This window comes from Dipodomys spectabilis, unplaced genomic scaffold, assembly GCF_019054845.1.
Source record: "Dipodomys spectabilis isolate Male_0828 unplaced genomic scaffold, ASM1905484v1 ptg000024l, whole genome shotgun sequence".
Lineage (NCBI taxonomy): Eukaryota > Metazoa > Chordata > Mammalia > Rodentia > Heteromyidae > Dipodomys > Dipodomys spectabilis.
Genome location: NW_024870701.1, coordinates 3298291 through 3314984, shown reverse-complemented (window position 1 = coordinate 3314984; position 16694 = coordinate 3298291). Strand labels below are relative to the sequence as shown.

Below are 16694 nucleotides of genomic sequence, written 5' to 3'. Positions count from 1 at the left end.
TACATAATGATCATTCTATACTTGTGTATTAAACAGTTGTTAATTATTGAAATCTTAATATGTTGAGGATGTTGAGGGTTTTTTTTTCTATTTGACCATTGTATTCTATTTTTTGTGAAGAAATGCTTTATGCTAACTTAATACTACATTGAAACTGATCATATAAGCCAGAATTCTGTGTATATTTTCATGTGCATGCATATGTACTGTTATTAGGGTTTGAACTCAGGACCTCTCTTAGCTTTTTTTTGCTCATAGATGGCAGTCTAGCACTTGAGCCACAACTCTAGTCCAGCTTTTTTGCTAGCTAATTGGAAATGAAGTCCCTGAATTTTTTGTGTAAGCTGGCTTTGAACTGTGATCTTCAGAGCTCAGCCTCTTAATTAGCTAGGCTTACAGACATGAGCCACTGGCATCTAGCTATGAGCTAGAACTCTAAAGTTCAGAAGAATTATTTGGGGCCAGGTACCAGTGGCTCATGTCTGTAATCCTAACTAATTCTGAGATCTGAGAATTGCAGTTCAGAGCCATCCCAGGAAGGAAAGTCTATGAGACTCTTACCTCCAATTAACCAGCAAAAAGTGAGAAGTGGAGATTCAGCTTATATGATAGAGTGCTGGCCTTGAGTGAAAAAGCTAAGAGATAGCACCAAGGCCTTGTGTTCAAGCCCTAGTGCTGACACATACACACAAAAAAAGAAACACAAGAAAATCATTTAGGGATGAGAAGTTTTTTGTAGGTACTTATAAAGGTAGGTGTGTGTGTGTATGTGTGTGTCTCTGAGTCTGTGTAATCATAGCCTCTATTAGAAACATAGGACAAAAAGGAGAATCAGAGAATATTTTACTTTGTAAGTGGCTTTGTGCATGGCATGAGCAATCTCAGTTCAAATCTCAGTTTTGTCCCTAAGAATTCTTGTAGCACAAGAATTGATACTCATTTTATATAATTCTTACGAGTATTAAATGAAAATAATATACATAGAGTAGTCAAATAGATTACTGAAAATAGCTAATCAGTAAATATATTTATTGTCATTTTTATAATTATTAAATTGAAGAAACTGAGGCTGATTGCTTGCCCAAGAGTCACATACTAGATTAATGGTATAACTCAGTATAGATTTCCTACTTTCCATTGTAAATCTTCTTTTTTCTTTAATGTGTTTATGTCCATGTGTCTTTGTGTATGTATGTTACATGTGTATCTATGCATTGACATACAAAATTTTTGGAAACTAATTGGTTTTTTTAGGTATTTAGAACTTAATTACATCCACATGTTGTAAAATGTCAATAAACCATTCTCTGTAGACAAGTGGCTGACCTGTCCTTATGTATAAAAACTGTGAAATGTTATGTTCAAGGATTTAGCTCTAACCTTTGTGTGCTTTGTTTAGCTTGAAGAAACGAATAGCATGCTAACCAAAGATATTGAATTACTGAGAAAAGAAAATGAAGAGCTAACTGAAAATATGCGGAACGCAGAAGAAGGTATGTAGGGTTTCTTTAAAAAACAAGCATACTGCACTGGACATTGTGGCACACAACTCTAATTTCAGCACTTGGGAAGCCAAGGCTTTTAGATACCAGTTTGAGGCTAGCTGGGATAAAATAACAAGTCTGTGTCTCTGAACATACACAAAAAAGGAAGAGGGAAAGACTGTAGTTTTAAAATCTGTCATTAATTTTTAGCTAGTTCTGTTTGGTGTGTTTTTGAAAATACCTTGTTTTCATATATTAAATAATTTCGTAGTCATTTAAGAATTGTCTTAAGGAACATACTGAAAATTACTACAGAAAATTACTAGCCTGAATAATTGAAGATATTTTTACTTTGATCTTTAGGAAGTAAATTTAATACTATTTATAGTAATATATTTACAATTTATTGACAGAATATAAATTGAAGAAGGAGGAAGATATCAATAACATTAAGGCTGCCTTTGAAAAGATTATCAGTACAGAACGAACCCTCAAAACACAGGTACACATGCTCTCAACCTTTTTCCTGGATTTATACTTAAGTATCATGTATTTTAGAAGTAATTAGTTCTAGCTGAACACCAGTGGCTCATACCTGTAAAACTAGCTACTTAGAAGGATGAAATTGGGAAGATCATGAAAAGTTCAATTACCAAAAACCGGATGTAGACTAGACATATTTTGGCTCAGGCACAAACCAGGTGGGAAGTGAGACCCTATCTCAAAAATAATGAACAAAAAACAAGGCTGGAAGGATTGCTTAACTGGTAGAGTGCCAAACTAGCAAGTGCAAGGCCCGAAATCAAACCTCAGTGCCACCAAAAGCAAAGTAATTGTTCCTTAGGCGTATTTCTCTAAAATTTAGGCCATAGAAGTTCAAGCTTTTCATTAGAACAGATAATGTAAACTCTTTTCCCTTCAAGTATAGATGGGATTTCAATTGAATTAAAAAAGCTAATTCAGGGGAAAATACAGTGTGTTTGTGACTTTAACTATCACTGTCTGACAATACTGTGAAATTTATGTGATCACTTAATCTCAATAAAAAATTACTTTAAAAAAAGCTAATTTATGTAGTAAAAATGTGACCTGAATTACTTTGAAATCCTATTATTGACACTATGAATATATGAGTAAATAGAAGACAACTGAATGCAAGAGGAAATATTTGGAAATAAATAAGAAAATATAGAAGTAAATTTATCATTTTGCTTTGTATTTATTCATCTAGATCATATTTTGGTCGGTCATGGAGTTTGAACTCTGGGCCTGGGCGCTGTCCCTCTGCTCTTTAGCTCAAGGCAAATGCTCTACCACTTGAGCCACAGAGCCACTTCTGGTTTTCTAGTGGTTTATTAGTGATAAGAGTCTCATGGAGTTTCCTGCCTGGTCTGGCTTTGAACCGTGATCCTCAGATCTCAGCCTCCTGAGTGGCTAGGATTACAGGCATGAGCCACTGGTGCCCAGCTCACGTTCTTCAGAGCTTACTAAGAACTCAAATTGATTTTTATAGTAATTTTTTCTTTTAATTAAATGCTTATATAATCCCCTACCATAGTCTTTCAGACATGTACTTCATAGATGTTGAATTCCTTCAGTGCAAATTTCATTTACCTTTTTTTCAAGATGAGATCATGATGAAAAAGATTTACTTTTATTGTGTGTGTATGTGTGTGTGTGTGTGTTGGGTGTTGGTAATGGGGCTTGACTCTGGGCCTGGGTGCTGTCCCTGAGCTCTTCAGCTCAAGGCAAGAGCTCTACCACTTGAGCCACAGTGCCACTTCTGTTTTCTGGTGGCTAATTGGAGATAGGAATCTCACGGACTTTCCTGCGTGGGCTTGCTTTGAACCAAGATCCTTAGATTTCAGTCTCCTGAGTAGCTAGGATTACAGGCATGAGCCACGGGTACCTGGCTAAGATTTACTTATTTTTTCTTTTTTTGGTCAGTTTTGGGGCCTGACCTCTGAGCCGGGTACTGTCTCTGAGCTCTTCAGCTTAAGGCTAGCACTCTACCACTTGAGCCACATCGCCACTTCTGGCTTTTTCTGCTTATGTGGTGCTGAGGAATCGAACCCAGGGCCTTATGCCTGCAAGGCAAGCACTCTACCACTGAGCCACCTGCCCCGCCCTAAGATTTACTTTTATTGCATAACACTTCAGTGTTATCGGAGCATCTTAACAACATAAGTTGAAAGAAAGCAAATTGCGAAGAATGCTTAGTTAACATATGTGTGTATACATATATATATGAAAAAATGCAAGCTGGACACCAGTGGCTCATTCCTGTAATCCTAGCTACTCAGGAGGCTCAGATCTGAGGATCACGGTTCAAAGCAGATAGGGCAAGAAAGGCCGTGAGACTCTTCACTCCCATAAACCACTAGAAAACCAGAAGTGGTGCTGTGGCTCACGTGGTAGAGTGCTCAGCTTGAGCTAATGAGCGCAGGGACAGCGCCCAAGCTCAGAGTTCAAGCCCCACTACCAAAAAAAAAAAAAAAAATGCAGTGGTAAAAAAGCAATTAAGACATGCAGACTTCAAAGGTTTAGCTAAACACTGAACTCCAATAATAAACCCTTAAATAAAAATTAAAACTATAAGCTATCTTTTGGACAGTCAGTCTGAGATTTAAATTTTACATAATACCCAAGTCAAGACATAGGGAAAGTTCCTGTGTTATTTTTGGGATTAAACTATATAAAGAATTCATAGAATAAAACTTTATTTTGTGCCAATCCTGGGGGTTGAACTCAGGGCCTGGATAATACTCTGCCACTTGAGCCACAACTCCACTTCCAGATTTTTTGGTGGTCAATTGATGTTTAGACTCCCAGTGACTTTCCTACCCAGGCTGACTTTGAACCATGATCCTCAGATCTCAGCCTCCTGAATAGCTAGAATTATAGGCATGAGCCACTGATGCCCAGAAGAATAGAACATTTTATGCACATTACTCTTTGATACAGTACTACACATTTAGAAATTGGTCTTAATGTTTAAAACATAGAAATTAAAGCCAGGTGCTGGTAGTTTATGCATAGTCCTAGCTACTCAGGAGGCTGACAATCTGTATCACAGTTTGAAGCCAGCTTCTGTAAGAAAGTTTGTGAGGCTCTGATCTCTGATTTCTACCGAAAAAGCTGTGAGTGGAGCTCCAGCTCAAGTGTGCTAGAGCACTAATCTTGAGTATAAAAGGCTCAGGCACAGTGTCCAGTCCAGTCCCTAAGTTAATGCCCTAGGACCAGTGCACATGCACACACACACACACACAAAGATAAATTAATTACTACAATTTTTGGTATTATTACTATTTGTATAGCTAGTTTTATATGGTTTTAACATAGTTTCTCATTTTGAATGTACTTTTTTTCTTTCTGTAAAGGGATTAGCCTCTACTGTATTATATATTACTTTTTACTTTCAAAAGGGTCTCTGATGACCTAGTCAGGTCCGGGTACCTTGTCTCCTGCTTAACTACTTGTCCAAAGGGAGGGGGAAAAAAATCCAGCTTTTTTGTCTATTTACTGTTTTCTCTGCTTATAGTGTCATTCCTGGCTTTTCTTATTATCATTTCTTGCTTTACTTATCCAACTCCTAATTGTCCTTTAAGGAATGTGGTCACATGTGCTACCAATTATATCCCAGCTTTCATTGGTGTATCCTAGTTTTCATACGCATAAAAATTTCTGCTAATTAGTATTGAAAAAATACATTTTTAGAGGAAATTTAAATTGGAGAACTACATATTAACTGTGGGTATAAGATGCAGTTGAGACTGGTGTGTGGTTGTTCATGCCACTCCCTGCTGTGCTGGCAATACTTGTTCTTACCACAGCTTTTTTCCCCATTTTTTTCCAAATTAGTCAACCTCAAGCAAAGGGACAACCTACCCAGTGTTAAGCAGACATCAGACATCTCACACCATCCCTTTGGCACTCACATTATTGAGGCACAAGTATCTTATGGATAAGCTAGGCACACACACACACACAGGCACGCACACACACACACACACACTCCAAACACACACACATACACACACACTGAACTTCCAGGGGCTCTACTTTGCCACAAGCCCCCAAGTGCCACCAGGAGGAGATAGTCATTGTTGATCTGAACAGAGCTACATGGCCATTCTGGTCTGGAACACTGGGGGTTATTTGGAGGTAAGAATCTCAGATTTTGGCTTCGAACTGCTTGAAACTGTGATCCTCAGATCCCATCCTCCTGAATTCACCAAGTGAATTCAGTCTCTGGACCACAAGCAGTCTGCACCTCTCTTAACCTAGTTGCTAGAGGAGAAGGCCTGGAATGAGTAGGAGAAAGGAGGGCATAGCTTGCATGCACTATCTTTTGGCCTGGGAAGAGAACAGTATTTTGTATTTGTTCCATTAATTCAACTTAGAATTACACTCCAGATATTCCTGGCAAACCTTTCATAACCTGGGAAAAATTGAAGACAACTATTCCTACTTTTGTTTGTTTTCTTATATTTCATAAAATAAATAAGTAAATAAAACAACTACAATATAGATCCTTACTAATATTTTAATATTTGAATAGGCCGTTAACAAGCTGGCAGAAATAATGAATCGCAAAGATTTTAAAATTGATAGAAAGAAGGTTAATGCGCAAGATTTAAGAAAGAAAGAAAAGGAAAATAGAAAATTACAGCTGGAGCTTAACCAAGAGAGAGAAAAATTCAACCAGATGGTAGTGAAACATCAGAAGGAACTGAATGACATGCAGGCGGTAAGGGCTGGTGTGTGTGTGTGGGTAGAGGGGGAGGCGGTATACTAGGATTAAATCAGTATTACTGTATGTAGCTTATTACCTATTTTGTTTGTATTGGATTTCCTTACTAAAAGTTTATATATATATATATATATATATATATATATATATATATATATATATAATTTTTTTTTTTTTAAGGGTTATTTTTTTTCTTCATTTTGGCCAGAGACCAGGGTTCAAACTCAGTACCTGATGCTTTGGCTCATTGGCTAGTAATGCTCTACCAACTGAGCCATGCTTCCAGTTTTATCATTTTTACTCTAATATGAATGTTTTATTTCTAAAACTAAAAAGATGCTCTGTTGCCTTATAGTTACTATAGCTTGATTACTTATTTGCATTTGTTAATTCTTTTTTTACATTTTTTTTCTTTTTTTTAATTTTTATTTATTTTTTATTGTGAAAATACTGTACAGAGGGGTTACAATTAGATGGGCAATATAATGAGTACATTTCTTATCAAGCATTGTAGCCTCCTCCTTTGTTTCCCCTTCCCATCCCTTCCCAGCCTCCCTCTGTCCCCCCACCCAATTCTCCCCACCTCCATTTGTTAATTCTTAATATTGGAAATTATTTGAACTTGATTATATTGATATTTTTCAAAAATAGCAATTGGTAGAGGAATGTACACATAAGAATGAGCTTCAGATGCAGCTGGCAAGCAAAGAGAGTGATATTGAACAGTTACGTGCTAAACTATTGGACCTTTCGGATTCTACTAGTGTTGCTAGTTTCCCTAGTGCTGATGAAACTGATGGAAACCTTCCAGGTAAAAAAAAAAATTCTGTTCTTTCAGTGCAAGTTTGCTTTGATATACAGAAATTGCTTTTTTATTTGGTCTTCTACCTCTTTAGTCATTTAGTGCAAGTATTTTTAAGAAGAAATTTTGAAAGACAAAACCTATCATGGTGTTGTATATTAGGTGCATTTTACAGAATACAACAGTTAGAAGCAATTTTAGGTTATTATTAAAATGGATGTAAGAATCTGTATTGCACAAAAAAAAAAGTTTAATAAACTCATTTCAAGCCACCTAAATCCATGTTCCAACCTCTCATATTTGTAAAGAAATTGTGCCGGGTGCGGTTGGCTCACACCTGTAATCCTAGCTATTCAGGAAGCTGAGATCTGAGGATCGCCGTTCAAAGCCAGCCCGGGCAGGAAAGTCCGTGAGACTCTGATCTCTAATTAACCAACAGAAAACCAGAGTGGTGCTGTGGCTCAAGTGGTAGAGCTCTTGCTTTGAGCTAAAGAGCTCAAGGACAGCACCAAACCCCAGAGTTAAAGCCCCATGACTGACAAAAGAAAATATAAAACAAAAATTTTATACATGTTTTTGTGGCTACCAGTTATTTGATGCTTTATATATTCTTATGGTTAAAACTAAGAAATGTACTTGCTTTTTGTGTGGCCCTGAATTCAAGCTTTTTTCACTCAAGTCTGGCATAGTACCACTTGAGCCATATTCCACTTCCCACATTTTGCTAGTTAATTGGAGCTGGTAGTCTCTTGGCCAGGCACTGTGGTGATTCACACCTAAAATCCTAGCTACTCAGGATGCTGGGAGGGTAATGGTTCAAAACCAGCCTGCTTAGGAAAGTCTGTGAGAATTTTATCTCTAATAAACTACTCAGAAAAACCCAAAGTGGCATTGGGGCTCAAGTGGTAGAGGGACAGGGACAGCACCTTGAGTTCAAGCTCTGGGACCAGGAAAACAAAAGGGGGGGGGGTCTGTTAGATTTTTCTGCCTGGGCTGTCTATGAACCACAATTCTCACATCTCAGACTCCTGAGTAGCTAGGATTATAGGTACAAGCCACAGTGCCCAGAAGAAATGTATTTCTTTCTTTCTTTTTTCTTTTTTTGTAGTTGTGGGGCTTGAACTTAGGGTGTAGGCTCTGTCCCTGAGCTCTTTTGCTCAAGGCTAGCACTCTACTTTGAGCCACATCTCCACTTCTGGGTTTTTTATTTTTGTTTGTTTTGCCAGTTCTGGGGCTTGAACTCAGGGCCTGGCTCTGTCCCTGAGCTTTTTCTTCTTCTTTTTTTTTTTTTTTCCCCTGAGCTTCTTTTTCTTAAGTCTAGCACTCTATCACTTGAGCCACAAAGCTACTTCTTAGCTTTTTCTGTTTATTATGGTACTGAGGAATTGAACCAGGACTTCATGTGTGCTAGACAGGCCCCTAGTACTAAGCCACATTCCCATCCCATCCACTTCTGGTTTTTGACCTACAACAGAGAGTTCTAAGTCAGCTTGACCTATGTAATAGAGAAAGATACTATAGATTCCCATTAGGATCATCATGAAGACCATAATATAATCAGACATAATAACGTACTTTAAATTTGGTTACCTTTCTAGTTTTTCATATTTTCAATATAAGATACAGAACTTAATTTAAATTTTCGTATCTCCATCCTGATAGTGGAATATTTTTATCCTTCAGATATTTCTGTAAGCACTAGTTGTATTTAAACAATAATGATATTTCTTATAAAAGGCCATGATGAATACAATTGAAGAATTTATGATGTATACAAACTTGTTCAAATATTAGAAGATGACAAATGACTTGTAAAGAATTACAATTCGGCCAGGCGCTGGTGGCTCACGCCTGTAATCCTAGCTACTCAGGAGGCTGAGATCTGAGGATCGCAGTTCAAAGCCAGCCCGGGCAGGAGAGACCATGAGACTCCCATCTCCAATAAACCACCAGAAAGCTGGAAGTGGCGCTGTAGCTCAAGTGGTAGAGCGCTAGCCTTGAGCTGAAGAGCTGAGGGACAGTGGCCAGGCCCAGAGTTCAAGCCCCACGGCCGACAAAAAAAAAAAAAAAAGAATTGGAACTGGGCGCCAGTGGCTCATGCCTGTAATCCTAGCTACTCAGGAGGCTGAGATCTGAGGATCGCAGTTCAAAGCCAGCCCGGGCAAGAAAGTCTGTGAAACTCTTATCTTCAATAAACCACCAGAAAACCAGAAGTGGCGCTGTAGCTCAAGTGGTAGGGTGCTAGCCTTGAGCGGAAGAGCTGAGGGACAGTGCTCAGGCCCAGAGTTAAGCCCCACAACTGACAAAAAAAATAATAATAATAATTGGACTTGGACTTGCCTATTAAATGCATTACCCCTTCCCTTTGAAACTGTTTTTTGAGTCTTTGTTTTACCAAAAATTTTAACAGAATATTGTCCTGAGAAAACAAATAAAATGCTTGTCTTTTATTCTTTATATCTAGTTGATTCTGCCTGCATTCCTTATTTATTTATCTTCTATTCTTGTCTTCTGTGAGTAATAGGATACTTCTGTACTTTTGCTTGCTCTTTCTTGTATAAATCATGGCTATGATTTGTTCCACTTGCTGCATATTTGTTTTTTGGGGTTTCTTTTGCTTAGTATTTTCTATGAATGTTAAGTGATATTTCAAGTCTTCTATATTATTTAAGCTGCAGTCCATTCAAGTCTTGCCTGGCTCTTAAGAAATTGTTACTTCATACTTTTGTAATTGAGTAGTAAATGTTAATTTTACGGGGAATATAGCTTGAGATTTTTTTCTGCAATATTTGTATGGCCATTAAACTTGATTTGTGTGATTCAAGCATGAAAGAGCAAATTATTTATTTAGCTGTTTCAAATTGCCTGTTGCTGCATGCTGACAGACAACTTGTAATGGTTTTTCCTTTGGTTACAATTTATGACTCATTACTGTATATACTTTGTCCTAGAGTCAAGAATTGAAGGTTGGCTTTCTGTACCAAATAGAGGAAACATCAAAAGATATGGCTGGAAGAAACAGGTACTATCAGCTTAGTGTTTTTTTCTGACATTTTGTTATGTATTTTACTTTGAAACATAGTTTGCACTCATTGTTATATTGTTAATATTGATTTAAATTAATACAATGTACTCTCTATATACATGGCAAATATATTACCATTTTAAATCAAGTTAGCATTCATTGCTTTTGTAATTCTCCTTGCCTTTCTTTTCATTTCAGTATGTTGTTGTAAGCAGCAAGAAAATTCTATTCTATAATGATGAACAAGATAAGGAACAATCCAATCCATCTATGGTATTAGATATAGAGTAAGTGGTGTTTGCCTTTAACTTGTAATAATTAGCTTTTGACTTGTAATTATTTTACATTTTGTGTTGTTTAAACAATGTTACCTACATATCTGTTTTTCTTAAGAAAAGTTAACTTTTATTTATTCACTAATTTATTGATTGAGCCAGTACTGGAACTTGATGTCAGGGCCTCACACACACAGCTTATTTGTTCATAGCTGGCATTTTACCACTTGAGCCACATCCAGCATTTTGCTGGTTAACTAGATAGGTATTATCAGGAATTTTCCTGCCCAGTCTAGCTTTGAACCTCAGTTCTCTAGGTCTTAACCTACTGAGTAGCCAGGATTACAGAGTGAGCTACCAGTGCCTGGCTAAATAATAATTTTCTATGAAATCTTAATAAAATGTGAAAATGGAAACTTTAATTTCAATTATTGAGGAGTTCAGAGAGCATATAAAAAAAGTATTCTTTCGTCATCAGCATGACATCAATAGTTTAAATTGGGAACATAAACATATCTGTTCTTTTTTTAGTAATACCTCAAAGAGGCTTAATAAGTACATGTTTTTTCCACTTGTATGCTTTCTAAAACTTACCATAGGTGCTACAATATACATAAAGATATGTTCTATATTTAGTTCTACATAAAAACTAGTAGTAGAAGAAATAAAATGCAACAAAACCAGGCACTGGTAGCTTATACCTGTAATCCTAGCTACTCAGGAGTCTGAGATTTGAGGATCACAGTTTGAAGCCACCTTGGGCAGGAAAGCCTGTGAGACTTTTGTCTCCAAAAAAGCCAAAGTGGAGTCAAAGTGATAGTGTGCTCGCCTTGAGCAAAAAAGCTCCGACAGCACCAAGACCCTGAGTTCAAGCCCCAGGATCAGTACAAAACAAAAAATATAGCCGGGTGCCTGTGGCTCATGCTTATAATCCTTGCTAATCAAGAGGCTGAGACCTTAGGATGGCGGTTCAAAGCCAGACTGGCACGAAAGTCGTGAGATTCTAGTAAACCACTCAGAAAACTGGAAGTGGTACAATGGCTCAAGTGGTAGAACACTAGTCTTGAGCTGAAGTGCTGAGGGACAGTGTTCAGGCCCAGAGATTCTGTTCATCCTTACTGGCATTTGATGGGATTACTGTTTCTGTTTTCAAAATTCTGATAGATCTAGAGTGGATTTAATTTATATTCCTAATGATGAGAGACTTTGAATATCTTTTCATGAGCTTGTTACTGCTGTGTCCTCTTCAGTGAAATGTCTGTCATTTTCCATTATGAGTTTTCGTAATTGCTTGTATTTATTTTGTCTTAGTAAATTGTTTCATGTTCGACCTGTAACCCAAGGAGATGTGTACAGAGCTGAAACTGAAGAAATTCCTAAAATATTCCAGGTAAAAGTCTGAGATTATATTTCTAAAGTATCTTTTACCTAATATGAATTTTTTTTGTGATGTAACATAAAAGATACCGGTGTTTTTCTGCATATAAAACCATTATTCACAGATCAAGTTCTTATTTTAATATTCTTTTCCTTGACTATTTTTAATGTAGATACTATATGCAAATGAAGGAGAATGTAGAAAGGAAGTAGAAATGGAACCTGTACAACAAGCTGAAAAAACTAATTTCCAAAATCACAAAGGCCATGAGTTCATTCCTACACTCTACCACTTTCCTGCCAACTGTGAGGCCTGTGCCAAACCTCTCTGGCATGTTTTCAAGCCACCCCCTGCCCTGGAATGTCGAAGATGCCATGTTAAGTGCCACAGAGATCACTTAGATAAGAAAGAGGACTTAATTTCTCCATGTAAAGGTAAGGTATCATCATTTTTTACAGCTTATAACAAAGTTAAGTTCTAGTAAAATACCTTTTTCAAGTGTAATAATTTCTATACTAAGTTGAAGAAGTAGGTTATAAGATACGATATTTTGACACGAATGAAACAACATGAAGCAATCCTATCATGCACATAATTTTATGTATGAATACATGTATGCACACATGTATGTATATATGTATGTAATGCATGTGCCCTACTTTATTTTTTGTTGGTTGTGGGGCTTGAACTCTTTGAACTGTGATCCTCAGATCTCAACCTCCTGAGTAGCTAGGATTTCAGGCATTAGCTACCAGTGCCTAGCTTCTATCTACTATTTGAACCATATTTCCAATGCAGCATTTGCTGGTTAATTAGAAATGAGAGTCTTTGGACTTTTCTGCCCAGGCTAGCTTCGAACTGAAATTCGCATTCTCACCTTCATAACTAGCTAGGATTACTGGCTTGAACTACCAGCATTTGACACATTGGGTTTTTTGTTTGTTTTTTAAGAGAACCATTTTAAAAACAAAAAACTAAGCCAGAAGCTGGGTGCCAGTTTAATCATAGCTACTCAGGAGGCTGAGATCTGAGGATTGCAGTTCAAAGCCAGCCCAGGCAAGAAAGTCCGTGAGACTCTTCAGAAAACTTGAGCCACAGTGGCTCAAGTGGTAGGGTGCTAGCCTTGAGCTGAAGAGCTGAGGGACAGCGCTTAGGCCCAAAAGGTACAAGTGCCGTGGTCAAAAAAAAACAAAACAGCCAAGCACCAGTGGCTCCTGTCAGTAATCCTAGGAGGCACAGGAGTCTGAGATTTGAGGATCATGGTTCAAAGATTGCCCAGGTAAAACACACACACACACACACACACAGAAAAAACTGTCACTGAGGGCTGGGAAGGTGGCTCAGTGGTAAAGTGCTTGCCTTGCATGCCTGAGGCCCTGGGTTCGATTCCTCAGCACCACATAAGCAGAAAAAGCTGGAAGTGGCGCTGTGACTCCAGTGGTAGAGCGCTAGCCTTGAGCTGAAGAGCTGAGGGACAGCACCTAGGCCCAGAGCTCAGGCCCCATGGTCTGCAAAAAAAAAAAAACCAAACAACAAAAAAAAACTGTCACTGAGAAATTAAGAGAAGAGGTAAGTTTCCACCATTATTCTTTCTTTGAAGTTTTCCTCCTTTGAAGCTTTTTATAAAATTTTTATGTGTGTGTGTGCACGTGTGTACACCAGTCCTGGGGCTTGAACTCAGGGTCTGGGTATTGTCCCTGGGCTCTTGTGCTCAAGGCTAACACTCTATCACTTGAACCACAGGCCCTAACTTCAAGCCTCAGGACCAACACACACACACACAGAGACACGTGCCCCCCCACCCCCTCCCACCCCCACACACACACATTTAAAACTATGTCACTGGGAAATTAGTTTAAGAGAAGAGTTATCAGTGAGTTCCACCATTATTTTCCTTTGAAGTTTTCTTTGTGCCGGTCCTGGGGCTTGAACTTAGGGTCTGGATGCTGTTCCTGAGCTTTTGTGCTCAAGGATAGCACTCTACCACTGAAGCCACAGACCTTACTTCCCAGATTTTTGTTGGTTAATTTTAGATAAGAGTCTCATGGACTTTCCTGCTCTGGCTGGCTTCAAACTGCAATTCTCAGATTTTGGTCTCCTGAGTAGGATTAGAGGCAGAAGCCACTGGCACCCAGCTCCTCCTTTGAATTTTTTCTTTTGCCTGGCTTTCTCTGCCTTCACCATTATGCTGTATCATAGACAAAAATGTATTCCAGTTAATCAGAGGCTAGAAGAAAATAGAGTCTAGCTAACATAAGAAACTTACATATTGTGAAAACATTTAACTTTTGTATTTCTGGTTTTACTTTTTTATTTATGATTATTGGTTTAGTTTTTGTTGTTTTTGGGTTTTGTTTGTTGTTGTTGTTTTTGCCAGCCCTGGAGTTTGAACTCAGGGCTTGGGTACTGTCTCAGAGCTTCTTTTACTCAAGGCTAAGCTCTCTACCACTTGAGCCACAGCACCACTTCAGCTTTTTCTGTTTATATGGTACGGAGGAATTGAATCCTGTGCTTCATGGCATGCTAGGCAAGCACTCTACTACTAAGACACATTCCTAGCCCCTGATTCAGTTTTTTGTTTTAAATTTTGAAGTGTTAGTTAAAAAGAAAGGGATATTGCCCAATAATAATTAAGCATAGCAGATATTTTAAGAACTTACTTTGTAAGAACTGACAAAATTACTCATAGGCTTGATTTTATGTATATTTTATGGTCTTAATTGTGCTTTTGTTTTTTAAATATAGTAAGTTATGATGTAACATCAGCAAGAGATATGCTGCTGCTAGCATGTTCTCAGGATGAACAGAAAAAATGGGTAACTCATTTAGTAAAGAAAATCCCTAAAAATCCACCATCTGGTTTTGTTCGTGCCTCACCTCGAACGCTTTCTACAAGATCCACTGCAAATCAGTCTTTTCGTAAAGTGGTCAAAAATACATCTGGAAAAACTAGGTAAGGACCAAAATGGACCCTTTTAGTAAAATGTGAAAAATGACTAGATAATATCTATTGAAGTCATATATCTACCTGAAACTGGTAGTTTTTGCTTCCAATTGTCAGTAACAGAGAAGCAAAGGCAGAAGGATTAGAAGTTCAAGGATATATTTAGGCCTTACTGATTTAACCAACTGATAGTGTACATCTTTTTCTTTTTTTCTTTTCTTTTTTGCTGGTCTTAGGGCTTGAACAAAGGGGCTAGGTGCTGTCCCTGAGCTTCTTTTTGCTGAAGGCTAGATAAGACCCTATGAACTTTCCTGCCTAGGCCAGCTTCAACCCATGATCCTCACATCTCAGCCTCTTAAGTAGCTAAGATTATAGGCATCAGCCCCCAGTGCCTGGCTACATCTTTTTCAAATGAATCTGTGTTCATATAAAACTTTCTTCAACTTTGTGTTATTTTGAGCTTAATTGGCGTGTGTTTTTGCTTGTTGTTTTTGGGCAAATCAAAAGCACTTGTTTTTTTTTTTAATTTTGTTTGGTTTTGGTTTTGGTTTTTTGTCGTGGGGCTTGAACTCTGTGCCTGGGCACTGTCCCTATGCTCTTCAGCTCTGGATTAGCGCTCTACCACTTAAGCTACAGTGCCACTTCTGGTTTTCTGGTGGTTAATTGAAGGTAAAAGTCTCACAGATGTTCTTTCCCAGGCTGGCTTTGAACCGCGATCCTCAGATCTCAGCCTCCTGAGTAGCTCAGATTACAGGTGTGAGCCGCCAGTGCCTGACTTACTTGGTATTTTTAGTGAATACAAAATTATATGTCTGAGACAAGCAGAAAAGGTCAGATAAGATGATGTTAGGCAAAATGAACTCCAAGACAAGGACACAAGTGCCTTTTTCTTTCTTGCTAGTGTTTCTAATGTATTTATAAGGTGATTTTTTTTGTTGCTTTGTATGTCCCTCCCCCACGGTATAACCCCTGTTTTCACTGTATTTGATGTTGGTATAATTTTGGGAGGGGACAGGAATAAACAAATTGTTTAAATAGGGATACAGGTGGACCCATTGCAACAATGAGATGTACAAGATGCTATTTTGAAAAATGAACTTTACAATTTAGATGTGGGAGGGGATGAGGAATGTAGTCGTGGAGATGGGAGGGCAGGGATGGGAGGGGAAAAACAAAGGAGGAGGCAACAATGCTTGATAAGAAATGTACTATTTACCTTGCTCATGTAATTGTAACCCCTCTGTATTTTCACAATTAAAAAAAAAAAACTTATTTAAAAAAAAATTAGAAGCTTCCCAGTTAAGTCCTCCCTTTTTTTTTTTAATGGAATTTTTTTCCAAAAATGTTATATTCTATAACAAACATCTACTGGACGTGATTAAATTCTTTCTTTGGGGCAAGCATATCTCATTATGTTCTCACTTTACATATGAATAAATGAAGCCCAAAGAAACTAAGCTACTTTCTCAAGATTTTGGAACATATTTTATTTCCCCAATTCTAAAGTCTTGTTTTTTTCTCAGTGTAAACTTTATTTATTTTTCCATTCCTGGGGCTTGAACTCAGGGCCTGGGCACTGTCCATGAGCTTCTTTTTGCTCAAGGCAAGTGCTCTACCATTTGAGCCACAGCGCCACTTCTGGCTTTTTCAGTTTATGTGGTACTGAGGAATTGAACCCAGGGCTTCATGCATGCTAAGCAAGCACTCTACCACTAAGCCATATTCCCAGCCCACTATTAACTTTTTTTTAAATCAAAAGTAATCTAAGTTAAATCATTTGAATCTAGAAGCTGAGACTTAACACTGATTTTCTTCTTTGCTAGTGGCATCCATGTCTTTCAAGCAGGCTTAAAGTCGTCTTGCTACTATCACTTTCTGCCATCAGTAACCAAGTCTTCTTTATTTCTTTCTATGTTCCTGATCTATCATAATACTCTAGGTTATCACATTAGTCGATTTATTTCTATAGAATGGTATTTTATTCACCTGAGTTTAGGGTGCAAACTTGATCCAAAGTGATTTAAAATAGGATT

At 37.8% G+C, this 16694-nt stretch overlaps 1 protein-coding gene across 1 annotated transcript in view; it reads left to right on the top strand.

Moving 5' to 3' along the window:
* Rock1 (Rho associated coiled-coil containing protein kinase 1) overlaps window positions 1-16694 on the top strand; it is a 119743-nt gene that overhangs the window by 101329 nt on the left and 1720 nt on the right. Inside the window, exons 24-32 of the mRNA XM_042674974.1 lie at window positions 1400-1493; window positions 1898-1986; window positions 6046-6234; window positions 6889-7048; window positions 9991-10061; window positions 10263-10351; window positions 11651-11729; window positions 11890-12151; window positions 14463-14670. Of these exons, the coding sequence (XP_042530908.1) occupies window positions 1400-1493; window positions 1898-1986; window positions 6046-6234; window positions 6889-7048; window positions 9991-10061; window positions 10263-10351; window positions 11651-11729; window positions 11890-12151; window positions 14463-14670 (1241 nt within the window). The remainder of the gene's footprint in view (window positions 1-1399; window positions 1494-1897; window positions 1987-6045; window positions 6235-6888; window positions 7049-9990; window positions 10062-10262; window positions 10352-11650; window positions 11730-11889; window positions 12152-14462; window positions 14671-16694) is intronic.